Below are 17,077 nucleotides of genomic sequence, written 5' to 3'. Positions count from 1 at the left end.
CCGTTATAAAATCCATAGACACCACATCCCAAGGCCTTCCCGGCATGGGCATAGGTTGCAACAACCCTGTGGGAGCTGCTCTGGGTGCCTTGGCTCGTTGACATACTTCACAACCTTTTACATATTGCGTTACCTCCTCCCTCAACTTTGGCCACCAGAACTGCCGTGTGATCTGATACAGGGTCTTTTCTCTACCAAAATGTCCTGCAGTCGGGTTATCATGATGTTGCCTCAACACTTTACCTCTTAATTCACCTTCAGGTACATACAGCACCCCTCTCCTGTACAACAATCCACCTTTTCCCTTGAAACCTTCCTCTTCCCCTCTACCTTTTCTCAGTTCCTCCATTTTCTTTTGTGCAAACTCATCTGTTACTGTCAATCGCTGGAATTCCCTGCCGTCCACTACTACAGCTGCACCCCCCCACTGATCCGATCTCAGCATTTCTTGCAACTTGGGAGGTGCTTCCCCTTCCATATACTCAGGTTTGCGTGATAGCGCATCTGCACGAACGTTTTGATGCCCAGGTATGTACTCAATCCTAAAATTAAACCCAGCAAAAAACTCTGCCCACCTAATTTGCCTTTGGTTTAGCTGTCCAGCAGTTCTCCAATACTCTAAATTCTTATGATCCATTTGTACCACTACCTGATGTGATGCCCCTTCCAAAAAATGTCTCCACACTTTAAAGGCAGCATGCACAGCTAAAAGTTCCTTATCAAATATGGTGTAGTTTTGTTCTGATTAATTTAATTTTCTAGAGTAGAATGCACAGGATCTCCAGTCCCCTTCCTTGTCCTGTTGCAGCAGAATGGCCCCAATAGCCCTATCAGAGGCGTCAGTTTCTACCTTCATACGTTTACTCAGATCTAAGTGCATAAGATATTTTTCTGAAGCAAACATCGCTGTAATGGGAATTGGGGTTGCTTGTGCGTAAATTCCAAACTGCTCCAAGCTGGTTGTATAGCTGGACCTCCAAGCTGCTCCAAGCTGGTTGTATACATAATTTATCAAAGACCTTCTGTGCTTCCTCAGACCATCTGAATGGCCCCTTGCCTCTTAGACAATCAGTCAGTGGCATTGTGGTTTTGGAGTAACTACCTATGAATTTATGATAGAAATCAGCAAATCCTAAAAACCTCTGCAGATCTTTCTTAGTTTTAGGTGCCTCCCATTCCACCACTGCCTGAACTTTACTGGTGTCCATGTGCACCCCTTTGTGGGAAATGTAATATCCCAGGAACTTCACCTTTTGTGTGTGAAACTTACATTTCTCTAACTTCACATATAACCTGTTGGTCCTCAATCTCTCTAACACCTGCGTGACATGTTTTACTTGTTCCTCCATACTTTCATTATATGTTAAGAGGTCATCTAAATAAGACACAGAACTGATCCAGTATACCTGCTAAGACGTGATTGATGAAAGTTTGAAATACCCCTGAGCCATTTTGCAAGCCAAAAGGCATTGCCAAGAATTCAAACGCACCATACTTAGTACAAAAACTGGTTTTCCACTCATCTCTGACCCTTATCAGATTATATGCTCCTCGTAGCTCAAGCTTGGTAAAGACTTTGGCTGACCTTACTCTCTCTCTCTCTCTTTTAAATAATCTTTATTACTTTTCAAACTTACAAGAAAAGAAAAAAGAAAAGAAAAAGCAGGAGAAAAACACAAAATAGAGCAGACAAGAAAAAAGAACAAAAGAAAAAACAATACAAAACACAACCTTAACACCTAACTGAACAGAACAAAACAACAACAATTTAAAAACATATAGCATGCCATTTCATTACTCTATCTTTCATTCCCTTATTTCATCGACCTCCTCTCACCTCCCTTTTTGTATTCCACTTCTGTTATTTGTTTCAGCAATTCCTTTCCATCTTTCTCTGTTTTTATCATTATGAATATCTTAACATATTTTTAACTTTATTTTCCATTAATACTAAAGTACTTATTTATACTTAACTCCTTATAACATTTCTGCTAAAGCCATAAAGTTTCATTCCAACTATTTTCAAACACTCATTAATTTTACAATATTTCTATATACAAACTTTAAACTTTCCCAATCTTCTACCACTATCTCCTCTCCCTGGTCTCGGATTCTGCCAGTCATTTCCGTCCATTCCATATAGTTCATCAACCTGGAGATCTTCTGTCCGAGGCTCTTAAATCTTTTCCAAGTCCCTTCTGCAATTCTTCTTCATATTCTTTGATGCTGAAGATGCTGAAGAGCAAGTCTCCGGGGGGCCCCGACCCAACCATGCCCCCATTCCCTCTCGACAGGCCAGCCAACTCTCCACAGCTAGAACCAAGGTCTATACAATATCTCAAATCATGTTTCAAGGCTCCTCTAGATCCAAAGGCCCCCACAACTCCAATCACCTCCTGACCCAGATTCAGGACCCAAAGGTCAGTAAATTCCTGCATGAAAGAGTCTATCCAACCTTCCTTCTCCAGTCTAAGCAGGGCTCCAATCTTCAAATTCTGACTTTTTCTATATTCATTCATAAAAGGCCTCCACTTATAGTCCTCGATTTGCCTCTGTAAGGCTGGGGCTTCCACTTGTATTACTTTAGGTTCAACGACAACAACTTTCTCCTTCGTCTTCTCCACAGTTTGTCCTGTCAAAGTAGGTTCCTGTGTCAAATCCTGAACAATTTCTGTATTGATGGTCACTTTTTGTCCCAAATTTATCACTTTTTGTTCCAAGTTCTCAAGTTTGGTATTCATAACATCCGTCTTCTTGTGAAGCTGTTCCAACAAATAGCTTATCTTACATAAAACAGTCACTAAGGCTCCTTCTATCAACATTCTTAAAATCCAAAGTCAATCTCTGATTCTCACAGCTCTTATCTTGCAGCTGGAAAAACCCCAGCTCCACTCTTGTAACAGTTTCAAAAGCTCCCTCTAGGACAACAGTCTCCACTTGTATCAATCCTTTCAAGCACAATTTAAACTATAAAGTTAGTTTCAATTTACTGTTACTTTTCCTCCTTTTTAAACACAGAAGAGGACAATGGAAACAATATATTTCTCTTATTTAGCCATCTGTCAACATGCTTTCTGTTCACAGTCAATGAACTCTCCCAAAACATCAATTCTGCTGGCAGCCCGTTTGCAGGTTCAGAGTAGTGGTAATTTAATTTTTCACTCTCTCCTGCAGGCTCGCTAGGTCCAAAATTTCCCCCCTCTTCTCCTGCTTCCAAGGGGGGTTTAATAGTTTTAACCGATGGAGATTTAATCCTTTACAAAAGACTTTCCAAGGCTTTAACTTGCAACGTCTTTGCTTCAATCTATTTACAAAAGAGGAAGGCGGACTTCCTGTTTAAAACCTTCCGATTTCGATGCCAAATTAATGAATTTAAAGATCCAATTTTACGATCTACTCACGGGTAGTTGTTTAAAGTCAAATTGTCTACAGGAAAAAGTCAGTGCTCTCCGGCAACAGCGATGTGGCTTCACTCCGTGAAAGAAGCAGTCAATTCGAAGCACCGCGCCGCTCACCCCACTTCGCTCCGGATCCCCAAATCAGGGTTTCCCCGTGAGTAGGGGAAGTGCAAAAGGTGCCAGCAGAGTCCCAGTTTCACAAGCTTCTCCTGCCTGTGATTTCAATGGGTCTCCACCTTCGCCGTGGCGGTTCAGACCCTGATTTCCACGGAGCAAATTCCTCCCGATCGGAGGAACTCCGCCATTGCCTGGAGGCGCCAACACGGAAGTCCTGACCTTACTCTCTCTAAGAGGTCATCTATATGTGGCAGTGGGCACATGCGAGGCTTCATTTGGCTGTTAAGGATTCTGAAGTCACATACTAATCTTGGTCCCCCTTCCTCCCCTTTCTTTTTGAAAAAAATATGGGAGCATCCCCCGAGGCTGTGGACTCTCTAATAAAACCTCTCTGCAAATTCTTTTGCAGGAACTCCCTCAATGCTGCAGATTCTACTTCCGACATGGCATATATCTTGCTTGGTGGCAACTGTGCCCCAGGGACTAGGACTATCTTGCAATCATAGGGCCTATGTGGTAGACGTTTATCTGCTTCTTTTTCACAAAAAACATCCCGATAAGCAATATATTGTGATGGAATCTCACTTTCATTCCCCATCAACTTCCCTTCCACCTCTGTTCCCATTACTTCCACCTAGATTTTTCCCTTTTGCCCCAAACAATGTGTTATACAATAGATCAAACAAAAAACCAAAGACCTTTGATGCTAGGCAATCACTGGATTGTGACGATTGAGCCAACTCATGCCCAGCACCATCGGGTGGCCAGCTAGTTTGGTCACATGAAATGCCCTGGTCTCTTTCCCATATCCATTTTCATTGGTAGAGTCTCGTAAATCACTTCTCCTGACAGTAGCGGTCTGCCGTTGATTGTTTTCACTCGCAGTGGGAAATTTAAAGGTAACAAAGAGATTTTGTGTTCCTGTACCAATTTCTGGTCTATGAAATCTGCTGACGCTCCTGAGTCTAACAGCGCCTCTACCTGGACCCTATGTCCATTGGGAAGTTGTAGTTGCACCTTCACCATTAGTCCTGGGATAGGTGGTTCCGCTTGAGAGCCTTCTATTGCTCCTCCACCCAGCTGCAAGCTCCCATTTCCAGCCGGGGACATTCGTTTCCCTGATGCAGTTACTTCAGGCAATTGTCTCCCATGTCTGCTCCAGATAGAGACTCCTATCCTTTACGATTGCGACATTGTCGTGCTAGATGCCCTGGTTTTCCGCAGACGAAGCAACAGGAGATAGGACTTAACCCTTGCCTTTCATGGGAACATCCTGTCCTCCCTGTTGTTCCTGTTGCTCTCTTCTGTTAGATTCACTGCTCTCCTCCCCCCCTTGGGGAAAACATTCTCCCTCTGGGAAACTGGAAACTTCTAACTCTAACTCTTCCCTGACAGGAGGTGTTTACAATTTTCTTGAATTAAGTATGTGATATTCTTTATTTATTTATATACTACTTAAATGTAACACTGGCTTCTATGAAATATATATATGTATAATAAAATTTGCAATCTTATCACATGCTAAAACATAGGATACAATTGTTTGATTCTGCATTAAGTGATGTCTTGCAGCTTCAAGATGAGGTGATGGAAAATCTAAGCAAATGAGGAGGTCTTTCAGTTTTTTACATCCCGAAAGTGTGCAACATAACAATAGTAAAGTGATTCATTTTTTTATTGAAACTAAGATCCATTTGAATTTTTTTTCTGAAGGCAAAGGGTCCACTGGTGACAGAAAATCAATGGCAATGCAAGGTAGAAGACTTTCTGAAAGAAGCCTTGGATTGGAGGATGTTCCTGCCTTGCCAACCTTTAAAAACACCACTCTGACTTTCAACACATTTTTTAAACAGGTATAGTATAGACTGACATCTTCAAGATTTTTATGGTTTCCCCCCTCCAGTGACCTAGAAACAAGTAGCCTAACAAAATACATGAAAAGTAAGAGGAGTACTTTTACTACTGTATTTTTGGGTAGTAATGTAGAGGAAATTGAAAATACCAGTATGCAGTTTCTGAGTTTTTCTTGTCTAATAAATATTGAAAACAAAAAAAGTTCAGCATTTTTAATTCTGTTGCAGAATTATGAATTGTTTAAGCTGTAACTTTAGCCCCACTTCCCTGGGAATAAGCTCCATTGAATTATATATATATATATATATATATATATATATATATATATATATATATATAATTTTTTATTAAATTTTCTTTTACAAATTAATCAACACAATCATGTTCTCAAATTTCCAGTTTTTTGTACTTCCACCAGCTCCTCCACCAATCATCCATATTTTCTATTCATTATGCATTTTTCATAACTTGTATTGCCAGTTAATAGTAACTTATCGCTTCTGTGTGTGTTTTTTTACAATACATCTTTAACAATCACAAAGCCTCTTTGAAACCGACTAACGTTGTCTGTACATCACATCTGTTTTCCAGATAATCCATAAACTTTCCCCAGTCCTCGACGAATTTGTGGTCTTTTTGATATCTAATTTTCCCAGTCATGTTGTCCAATTCTGCGTAATCCATAAGTTTCATTCTCCACTCTTCAAGTGTCGGTAGATCCTCTTGTTTCCATTTTTGGGCCATTAGTATTCTTGCCGCTGTTACTGCATATTGAAAAAGTTTATAGTCCCTTCTATTAATCTCTCTTCCTGTTATTCCTAGCAAAAAGCCTTCTGGTTTCTTTACAAATATATATTTAAACATCTTTTTCAGTTCATTATATATCATTTCCCAGAAACCCTTAACCTTCTTACATTCCCACCACATATGAAAGAATGATCCTTCTTTTTCTTTACATTTCCAGCACTTATTACATGTCTTATACATTTTTGCTAACTTGACCGGTGTAATGTACCATCTATATACCATTTTCATGATATTTTCCTTTATCGCCGAACATGCAGTAAATTTCATATTTTCATTCCATACTTTTTCCCAGTCAGTCAATTGTATATTATAACCAAAATCCTTGGCCCAGCGTATCATAACCGATTTAACCTCCTCATCCTTCGTCTGCCATTCCAGTAAAATTTTATACATTTTTGACATTATCTTAAGATCATTATTTATTATCTCTGTATGAAATTTCGATTCTTTTTCTATATATCCCCTCTCTTTTAAATCCTTTTTAAACATTTCATTTACCTGAAAATAGTGCAACCAATCAAACACATAGTCTTTTACTTGTTCATATGGCTTCATTATCCATTTCTCCCTTACTTTAGTTACCAAGTCTGCATAGGTAATCCAATTTCCTCTCATATTAATTTTCTTTACACTCATTATTTCTAATGGAGACAACCAGTGTGGGACTTTAGGTTCCAGTATATTTTTATACCTGTCCCAAATTTCTAATAAGGAGCCCCTGAAAATATGATTCTCAAAACCTTTATGACTTTTCTTCTTCTCCAACCATAAATAGGTGTGCCATCCAAATCTGTTATCAAAGCCTTCCAAATCTAATAACTTATTGTTTTTTAATTTTATCCAATCCCTTAACCAGCAGAGACAAGACGCTTCATAGTATAGTTTCAAATCTGGCAGGGCAAAACCACCTCTTTCTTTCGCATCCGTTAGTAGCTTGAATTTTATTCTTGGCTTTTTACCCTGCCAGATATATCTTGAAATCATTCTTTGCCACTCCATGAAGATCTTTGTCCCCTTAATTATAGGAATCATCTGAAACAAAAATAACATCTTTGGAAGCACACACATTTTAATCGTTGAAATTCTACCCCAGAAGGAGAGTTTCATTCTGCCCCAAACTTCCATATCTTTCTTAATTCTATTCCACACCGGTATATAATTGTTTTGAAATAAGTCAATAGTTTTGGGGGTTAACCATATTCCCAAATATTTTACCTTCTTAGCCACTTCAATTTCTGTTTCTCTTTGCATTTCTTCTACTAAAGTCTGATCCATATTCTTCACCATTACTTTGGTTTTTTTCTTGTTTAGTATAAACCCGGCCACCTTGCCAAATTGATCAATCTCCTTTAAAACTTCATTTAAACTGTTTACAGGGTCTTCCATCGTTATTACCTGGTCATTGGCAAAGGCTTTAACTTTATATTCGTTTTGACCTACTGTCACCCCTTTTATTAGTTCATTTCTTCTAATTGAACTCAAAAGGACCTCCAGAACCATTATAAATAACAATGGCAAAAGAGGACATCCCTGTCTTGTACCTTTCCTTATCTTCACTTCTTCTGTCAGAACATTATTTATGATCAATTTTGCTCTTTGCTCTGAGTAAATTGCCCTTATACCATTATAAAAGTCTTTCCCCACTTCCATCATTTCTAAATTTTTTAACATGAATTCCCATGATATATTGTCAAATGCCTTCTCCGCATCTACAAACATTAATAAAGCTTGTTTCTCATTCCTAGCAGTCAGATACTCCAAAGTATTTATTATATTTCTCACATTGTCTTTCATCTGCCTGCCTGGAAGGAAACCTGCTTGGTCTTCATGAATGAATTCTTGCATTATCTTTTTAAATCTTTTTGCTAATATTCCAGAGAAGATCTTATAATCTGTGTTCAACAATGAGATTGGCCTATAATTCTTCACTTGTGTTAAGTCAGAATCTTGCTTGGGGATCAATGTAATAAAAGCTTCTTTCCACGTTTCCGGAATATCTTGTTTCAAGATATTGTTCATAACTTCTTTCATTGGTACCGTCAGGGTGTGCCTCAGTTCTTTGTAATAACTAGATATAAAACCATCTGGTCCTGGTGCCTTTCCTTTTTTCAATTCTTTTATAATCTCTATTATTTCCTCATTCTCTATTGGGGCATTCAGTCTGTCTTTCTTTTCTGTCGGGATCTTTTGCACCTTTTGTTCTTTTAAATATCTTTCTATTTTCTTCATGTTATTCCTTTCTCTATTACTATACAAATGATTGTAAAAGTCCAAGAATCCTTTCCTTATGCCTTTTGGATTTTCTATTTCTTCTCCATCCACTATGATTTTGTTAATTGTATTTTGTTCTTTCCTTTTCTTAATTTGCCATGCAAGCCATTTACCTGATTTATTAGCGAATTCAAAGTTTCTTTGCCCTAACTTTTTGATATTCCATTCCACCTCTTTATTTATTTATTTATTATCATTGCAAACTGCGCTTGCAGGACTTTGATGTTTTGTTTTATTTTGAAATTATTCGGTTTCTTGATAAATTTTTGTTCATTGTCCATTATTTGTCTTAAAATTTCCTTCTTTCCTTTCTCTCTGTTCTTGTTTTTGGATGAAGAACCCTCTCATTACTGCCTTACTTGCGTCCCAAACTGTGCTCATCTTTGTACCTTTATTCATGTTGTCCATGAAAAATTCTGCCAATTTTTTTCGAGCTTCTTGTATAATTTTTTGATCGTCCAGCAAATAGTCGTTTAATCTCCACCTGAATTACAGTGGTGCCCCGCAAGACGAACGCCTCGCAAGACGGAAAACCCGCTAGACGAAAGGGTTTTCCGTTTTGGAGGCGCTTCGCAAAACGAATTTCCCTATAGGCTTCCTTCGCAGCGCATCTTCCCCACTGTCCTCGGACCTCCTCAGAAGGCTGGCGGTGGGGCGGAGAGACCTCCTCCCCCTGCCAGGCTTTGGAAGGCTCCTCCGAAGGCTGGCGATGGGGCGGAGAGCCCTTCTCCCCGCGCCAGGCTTTGGAAGGCTCCTCCGAAGGCTGGCGATGGGGCGGAGAGCCCTCCTCCCCCCGCCAGGCTTCGGAAGGCTCCTCCGAAGGCTGGCGATGGGGCGGAGAGCCCTTCTCCACCCGCCAGGCTTCGGAAGGCTCCTCCGAAGGCTGACGATGGGGCGGAGAGCCCTTCTCCCCCTGCCAGGCTTCAGAAGGCTCCTCCGAAGGCTGGCGGCGGGAGGAGGGTTTTCCTTCCCACCGCCAACATTCAGAATGCTGTTCTGAATGTTGGCGGTGGGGAGGAAAAACCCTCCTCCCACTGCATGCCCCAGGAACAGAGGAGAAGCGCTGTGCGCCTTCCCCTCTGTTCCCGTACCTGTCCGAAGGCTGGCGGTGGGGCGGAGAGACCTCCTCCCCCGCCAGGCTTCGGAAGGCTCCTCCGAAGGCTGGCGGCGGGAGGAGGTCTCTCCGCCCCACCGGCAGCCTTCGGAAGGCTGCTCCGAAGGCTGGCGGCGGGAGGAGGTCTCTCCGCCCCACCGGCAGCCTTCGGAAGGCTGTCCTGAAGACTTGCGGTGGGCGGAGGGTTTTCCTTCCCACCGCCAACATTCAGAATGCTGTTCTGAATGTTGGCGGTGGGGAGGAAAAACCCTCCTCCCACCACAAGCCCAGGAACAGAGGAGAAGCGCTGTGCTGAAGGCTTGCGGTGGGGAGAAAAGCCCTTCTCCGCACCGCCAGCCTGGCAAGCGGTCTCCATAGGAACACATTAATTGATTTTTAATGCATTCCTATGGGAAACCGTGCTTCGCAAGACGAAAAACTTGCAAGAAGAAAAAACTTGCAGAACGAATTAATTTCGTTTTGCGAGGCACCACTGTATCTTTCTTCGTAACTTTTAATTTCCAATTTTATTGGGCTTTGATCAGAAATTACTCTTGGCTGGATTTCTATTTGTCGAATTCTTGGTGTTAGCTCATTCGAGACCCAAATTTGATCTATTCTTGACATTGACTGATTTGGTTCCGAATAAAATGTAAACTGTTTCTCCAATGGGTGTCTTAATCTCCAAACATCAATTAGGTTACAGTTTTTTGTCATAGAAAAAAAGTCTTTGGTAATTTTCCTTCTTTGCTCACTTCTTTAACTCTTAGTCTGTCCATTTCCATTGAAACAACTCTGTTCATGTCACCCATTAATATCACTTTTTGGTCCATATATTCAAAGAGACTTTCCTCCAGATTTCTATAGAAATCAGTCTTGTTTCCAATAGGTGCGTAGATCCTGACAATTATTAATTTTTCGCCCTGCCATTTGACCTGTATCGCAATTATTCTTCCTTCTTCATCTTTAAAAATCTGTTGAGCTTCGATATTTTTCTTTACATATAGTACAACCCCTCTCTTTTACTCTTTGTCTAAAGATATAAATTCATTTCCTAATCTGTTATTGATCAAAATTTTTCTATGTTTCCTTGCCACATGAGTTTCTTGAAGACAGATGATATCCAATTTTCCCCCCTTAGATATTGTTCAATATTGTTTCGTTTTTTCTTCTCATTCATTCCGTTCACATTCCAATTCCAAAGTTTCAATGCCATGTTTCTTCCTAATTAATTTTTTTTAAAAAAAATTATTTATTCTTTATAATCTATCCTCTTCTTGTTCTTCCTGATCTTGTTCCTCATCTGTCTCTCCATTCTTCTTCTCCTTTTCTTCCGTAAACTTCCCCCCAGAGGATCAATTCCTCCCACTGCTCCTCTTTCTTCTTCCTCTTGTTCTAAAACTTCTTTGTAATGCCTCTGAAATTTGCCTGTTTCCTCTGGGCTGGTAAGTCTGTGTCTTTTGCTTTTATAAACAAAAGAAATCCCTTGCGGGAATTCCCATTTAAATTCAATCTTGTTTTTCTTGAGAATTTGGACCAGTGGTTTATATGGGTCTCTTCGTTTGAGCAGCCTGACTGGAATGTCTTTAAAAATAATTATATAATTCCCCTCGATATTCAATCTTGTTTCTCTGTTTTTTTGTAGTATTAAATTTTCATCCTTGAAGGTGATCAAACAATCCCCAGGAACTTTTCTTGATTTTGTCGTTCTTACTCTCATCCTAAATAAATTCTGTACAGCTCTCTCAACTTCTTCCTTTTGTAGTTCCAACCATTTTGCTATCTCATTCACTAATTTCTCTCTGATGTTTTCACCTTGATTCTCTGGAACAGCTCTCAGCCTAAGATTCACTTCCCGTTGCCTCAATTCATTCATCGCAATTGCGTCCCATATCTCCTCTTGTGACTTATTCACTTCCGATAATCCCACCTTGATTTTCTCTTCTTCCCGCTTCACTGAATTCAGTAGGACTTATTTTGAGTAGACAAAAGTTCTCCTCTGTCAAGGCAGTTAAAATAACTTGGCTCCCATCAAACCTACATTTTCAAATTATGTACCTTTCAAAATGAGTAAAATTTTGAATATATTGTATTTTGCTTAGTTTTTGTGATTGTGCGTTTCTTTTTGATAATCTTTTTGAATGCTGTTTTATTGTAAGTGAACACAAGTGAGTTGTATTTAACAGTGATACATAATTAGTATCAAGGTACATAATAAACATGAACATGGAACATTGATACCTACCAAACCTAAGTCACCCATTATGTAATGTAGCTTTGAGAACACTATCCAATCATCTCGTCCTTTGTCGTCCCCTTCTCCTTGTGCCCTCCATCTTTCCCAACATCAGGGTCTTTTCCAGGGAGTCTTCTCTTCTCATGAGGTGGCCAAAGTATTGGAGTCTCAGCTTCAGGATCTGTCCTTCCAGTGAGCACTCAGGGCTGATTTCCTTAAGAATGGAGAGGTTGGATCTTCTTGCAGTCCATGGGACTCTCAAGAGTCTCCTCCAGCACCATAATTCAAAAGCATTAATTCTTCGGCGATCAGCCTTCTTGATGGTCCAGCTCTCACTTCCATACATCACTACTGGGAAAACCATAGCTTTAACTATACGGACCTTTGTTGGCAAGGTGATGTCTCTGCTTTTTAAGATGCTGTCTAGGTTTGCCATCGCCTTTCTCCCAAGAAGGAGGCGTCTTTTAATTTCGTGGCTGCTGTCACCATCTGCAGTGATCATGGAGCCCAAGAAAGTAAAATCTCTCACTGCCTCCATTTCTTCCCCTTCTATTTGCCTGGAAGTGATGGGCCCAGTGGCCATGATCTTAGTTTTTTTTATGTTGAGCTTTAGACCATATTTTGCGCTCCTCTTTCACCCTCATTAAAAGGTTGTTTAAATCCTCCTCACTTTCTGCCATCAAGGTTGTGTCATCTGCATATCTGAGGTTGTTGATATTTCTTCCAACAATCTTAATTCCGGCTAGGGATTAATCCAGCCCAGCCTTTTGCATGATGAATTCTGCATATAAGTTAAATAAGCAGGGAGACAATATACAGCCTTGTTGTACTCCTTTCCCAATTTTAAACCAATCAGTTGTTCCATATCCAATTCTAACTGTAGCTTCTTGTCCCACATAGAGATTTCTCAGGAGACAGATGAGGTGATCAGGCACTCCCATTTCTTTAAGAACTTGCCATAGTTTGCTGTGGTTGACACAGTCAAAGGCTTTTGCATAGTCAATGAAGCAAAAGTAGAACTCTCTAGCTTTCTCCATAATCCAGTGCATGTTTGCAATTTGGTCTCTGGTTCCTCTGTCTCTTCTAAATCCAGCTTGCACTTCTGGGAGTTCTTGCCATCATTTTTGACCACATCCAACTTACCCAGGTTCATGGTTCTTACATTCCAAAATGCAATATTTTTCTTTACAGCATTGGACTTTCCTTTCGCTTCCAGGCATATCCGCAACTGAGCGACCTTTCGGCTTTAGCACAGACGCTTCATCAGCTCTGAATCTACTTGTACTTGTCCTCCGCTCTTCCTCAGTAGCATGTTGGACGCCTTCCGACCTGAGGGGCTCATCTTCCAGCATCATACCTTTTATATGCCTGTTGTCTTTGTCTATGAAGTTTTCTTGGCAGGGATACTGGAGTGGCTTGTCGGTTCCTACTCCAGGTGGATCACGTTTGGTCAAAACTCTCCACCATGACCTGTCCATCGTGGGTGTCCTGCATGGCTTCTCTGAGTTCATAGCTTCTCTGAGTTCTTCAAGCCCCTTCGCCACGGCAAGGCAGTGATCCATGAAGGGGCCATTATGTCATAGTGTTTCATATATAGTTAGCTGCAAAAGAAAATATTTGATTATATATATAATCATGAGGCTGTTATCAAATTTCTCGCTGTTTACAGGAAGGAGATCGGCTGACTGATGAAGACTTATTCAAGTTCTTAGCTGATTACAAGAGATCATCTTCTTTGCAGAGAAGAGTGAAATCTATACCAGGTACTTTTAATAATAAAGCTAGGTCCAGCCATATACAGTGACTGGATTCAGACAGGCTTTCCCAGCTCCATAAGCGATGGCTTATTATCCTGGTTTGTTCACTGACATTAAGCCACTGTCTACCATTTTGGATGCAGTGAGCAAATTGGGATTAATACAAGTCAGGAATGAAATACCTAAAGATGATGGCTGAAGGAAGAGCATTCTGCACAGCACGCTTTCCCTGCTTCATAAACCCTGGTTTGTCAAGCTGAGAAAAATTATCCAAACCTGGCCAAGTTTGTTTCTTGGGATTCCTCAGGTGTTGGAGCAGGCAAGCAGTATTCCTGCTATTGAGGATTTGTGCTGGAGTATTTGCCTTGAAGGATTCATCTGTTCTCCTTGCCACCCTGGGCTTCTCTTAGCATTCCTTCTCCTGGGCTGAAGGCTACCTTATCTCAGTTCATGTCATGTCATTATAATTTTCCCAAATCAATGCTTTACCTTTCCTCCCCATTCCCATTTGTTCCCCACTGCATCAAATGGCAGGTGGTCCTGTGAGAATCACCTCATGCTAAATATCCTGTGGAGGATGGTGTACCCAGTGTTCACACTCTCAGCCATCTCAGGCTGTGTACATGCTGAGACTATATGTGAATCAGAGTGTATTGACCTGTCTCATTTGTTAGATTTGGCATTTTCTTGTTTATTTTTAATAAAGCATTGGTCTTTCATTTTACTATATTTTGTTTAAAGGATTGCTCAAGTTGGAGATCTCACCTGCTTCAGAAGGTCTCAGTTGCTGTCTCAGCCCAGAGTTGTTGCTGGTGAAGCCATTCCCTGAAAACCGCAGTCGGCCTCATAAAGAGATTCTGGAGTTTCCAGTACGAGAAGTCTATGTCCCCCATACTGTATATAGGTAAGAGCATTAACATGATCAAGGTAAATCCATTCTCTTCCTGGATTAGGACCCACATCTAAATCAAATGAGCTAGACCTCTTGTCTAGTTGGCATTACCAGGTAATGCTGTTGAAGACATACAGGGAAAGTAATTCATAGCAAAGTTAATCAGACAATAAATGTTGAAGTATAACTAGCTGAGGTTGCTGAATGCCTCCTCAAACTTTATTTGTGATAATTCTAGTGACAGAGAAGAACCATTGCATGTAGTGTGGGGTGGCCCAGTCAAGATGCACCCTGGGAGAGGATTTGAGAAAAGTCTCGCCCCTTTCCTGGGAGCCACTGCATTTCCATAAAGAAATCTGCCTCCTTTTCTGAGAATTGCTGCAACTGTGAACAATTGGGATAAAATGTTAAGTGGTTTTTGAAAGGATTAAAAATGTCCTCCTTGTATGTTCAGTGCCCCTCTGCATATATCACAACTGTCTTTATTTACCCAGAATAGCCACTGACTTCTGGTTATGTATGGTTGTCCACATTTGGAGAGATTGGGAGTGGGAGGATGCTCTAAAATACCGATAAGGAGAATTGCTGGGACCTCCTCCCCATCTTACCTCCTGGTCTTGAAAGGTTAAATCTGTGAGACTAGGCAGGGGGTAGTCAACTGCCATCTGTCCTGAGTCTGTGTGCATGCCAATGCGTGTTCATGAACACTTGAATACATCATCCAGCACGCTGCCTGCAATTGCACAATTCAACTAATGAGGTTTGTTTTGAATAGTCAGCAGCCTATCATCAGGCAAATAAGTGTTTCCCCCCTGTGTCTATTCAGTGTGCTGTTTGCTTATACGTCTCTGCAGAATAGGCTATGAATGAATGAATGAATACAGCTTATAAATGGCTGAGACTTTTGGAATGTGCAGTGGATGGGCAATGTGGTAGTGATCCTTGACATGAAAACAAGAGTCTCACACAGTACATTTTGTGCTCATTTCCACCTGTGAAATGTTAAGAGGGTGTGCATGCCAGATATTAACACCCATTGCATTCAAAACAACAACAACTTATTTATACCCTGCCCTGGACACAGAATTGACCTGCGCCTCCATGTACAGCTATGAGTCCAAAATGACTCCCAGGCTGAGCACCTAGTCCTTCAGGGGCACAGTTACCCTGTCAGGGGAAGCTGAGGTTGCCTCTGGGTCCAATAACCCTCCAGCCTCTCCTGAGCTGCAGAGGCTCAGGGCAGAGAGATAGAGGGAACTAAGTTCCTGCAGGAGGAGTGCTCACCTCCAGGCCAGGAGAGGCGAGTCACCTGTGGACCGGGGCCAGCCAGCCCCAGTCCCAGGTTGCAGGAGCAACATTGTTGGTAGCCTGTTCCTGCACCCTGTCCTGCTCTTCTGCCAGAGTTCCTGACCTCACCCGACTCCCTGCCTTGGACCCAGCTTCAGCTTTGATGGACAGCCTCGACCTTGGACTGGACTCAGACCTCGCTGCACAGTTAACTCTCAGGACCAGCATATTGGCCGCATCTAAAGATTTTTTTTTAAAAAAGAAGCGGTTTGATAACTGCCTCTTTCAGCAGGTCTGGGAAGGCTCCCTCACAGAGAAAAGCATTCACCACCCCGCCAAGCCCATTGCTCAGCTCTTCCCAGCTTGCTTTTATAAGCCAGGGTGGGCAAGGATCAAGGAGACAGGTGGTTGGTTTCACTTGTCTAAGCAGCCTGTCCACATCCTCAGAGGTAACAGATGGGGCTCTAGCACTCTCCCACCCTGGCCCTGAATCTGAGTGACTTTATCTGGAAAAAAAACTTTGCAAAATCATTGCAGGAGATAATGTGGCCCGTGTTGTTGTTGTTGTTTAGTCGTTTAGTCGTGTCCGACTCTTCGTGACCCCATGGACCAGAGAACGCCAGGCACCTCTGTCCTCTACTGCCTCCCGCAGTTTGGTCAAACTCATGCTGGTAGCCTCGAAAACACTATCCAACCATCTCGTCCTCTGTCGCCCCCTTCTCCTTGTGCCCTCCATCTTTCCCAACATCAGGGTCTTTTCCAGGGAGTCTTCTCTTCTCATGAGGTGGCCAAAGTACTGGAGCCTCAGCTTCACAATCTGTCCTTCCAGTGAGCACTCAGGGTTGATTTCCTTCAGTATGGAGAGGTTTGATCTTCTTGCAGTCCATGGGACTCTCAAGAGTCTCCTCCAGCACCATAATTCAAAAGCATCAATTCTTCGGCGATCAGCCTTCTTTATGGTCCAGCTCTCACTTCCATACATCACTACTGGGAAAACCATAGCTTTAACTATACGAACCTTTGTTGGCAAGGTGATGTCTCTACTTCTCAAGATGCTGTCTAGGCCTGTCATTGCCCTTCTCCCAAGAAGCAGGCGTCTTTTAATTTCGTGGCTGCTGTCACCATCTGCAGTGATCATTGAGCCCAAGAAAGTAAAATCTCTCACTACCTCCATTTCTTCCCCTTCTATTTGCCAGGAGGTGATGGGACCAGTGGCCATGATCTTCGTTTTTTTGATGTTGAGCTTCAGACCATATTTTGCGCTCTCCTCTTTCACCCTCATTAAAAGGTTCTTTAATTCCTCCTCACTTTCTGCCATCAAGGTTGTGTCATCTGCATATCTGAGGTTGTTGATATTTCTTCCGG

The 17,077-nt window shown here is 41.6% G+C and overlaps 1 protein-coding gene across 3 annotated transcripts in view; it reads left to right on the top strand.

Annotated features, from left to right (window-relative positions):
• Nucleotides 1-17,077, top strand: part of DOCK8 (dedicator of cytokinesis 8) — a 143,236-nt gene that overhangs the window by 44,810 nt on the left and 81,349 nt on the right. For all 3 annotated transcript variants that reach the window (XM_081930351.1, XM_081930350.1, XM_081930352.1), the window contains 3 exons: nt 5,229-5,368; nt 13,446-13,539; nt 14,275-14,437. In XM_081930351.1, the coding sequence (XP_081786477.1) occupies nt 5,229-5,368; nt 13,446-13,539; nt 14,275-14,437 (397 nt within the window). The remainder of the gene's footprint in view (nt 1-5,228; nt 5,369-13,445; nt 13,540-14,274; nt 14,438-17,077) is intronic.

This window comes from Podarcis melisellensis (genome assembly GCF_964234715.1).
Source record: "Podarcis melisellensis genome assembly, chromosome: 11".
Taxonomy (NCBI): Eukaryota; Metazoa; Chordata; class Lepidosauria; order Squamata; family Lacertidae; genus Podarcis; species Podarcis melisellensis.
This window is presented reverse-complemented; position numbering and strand designations above follow the sequence as displayed.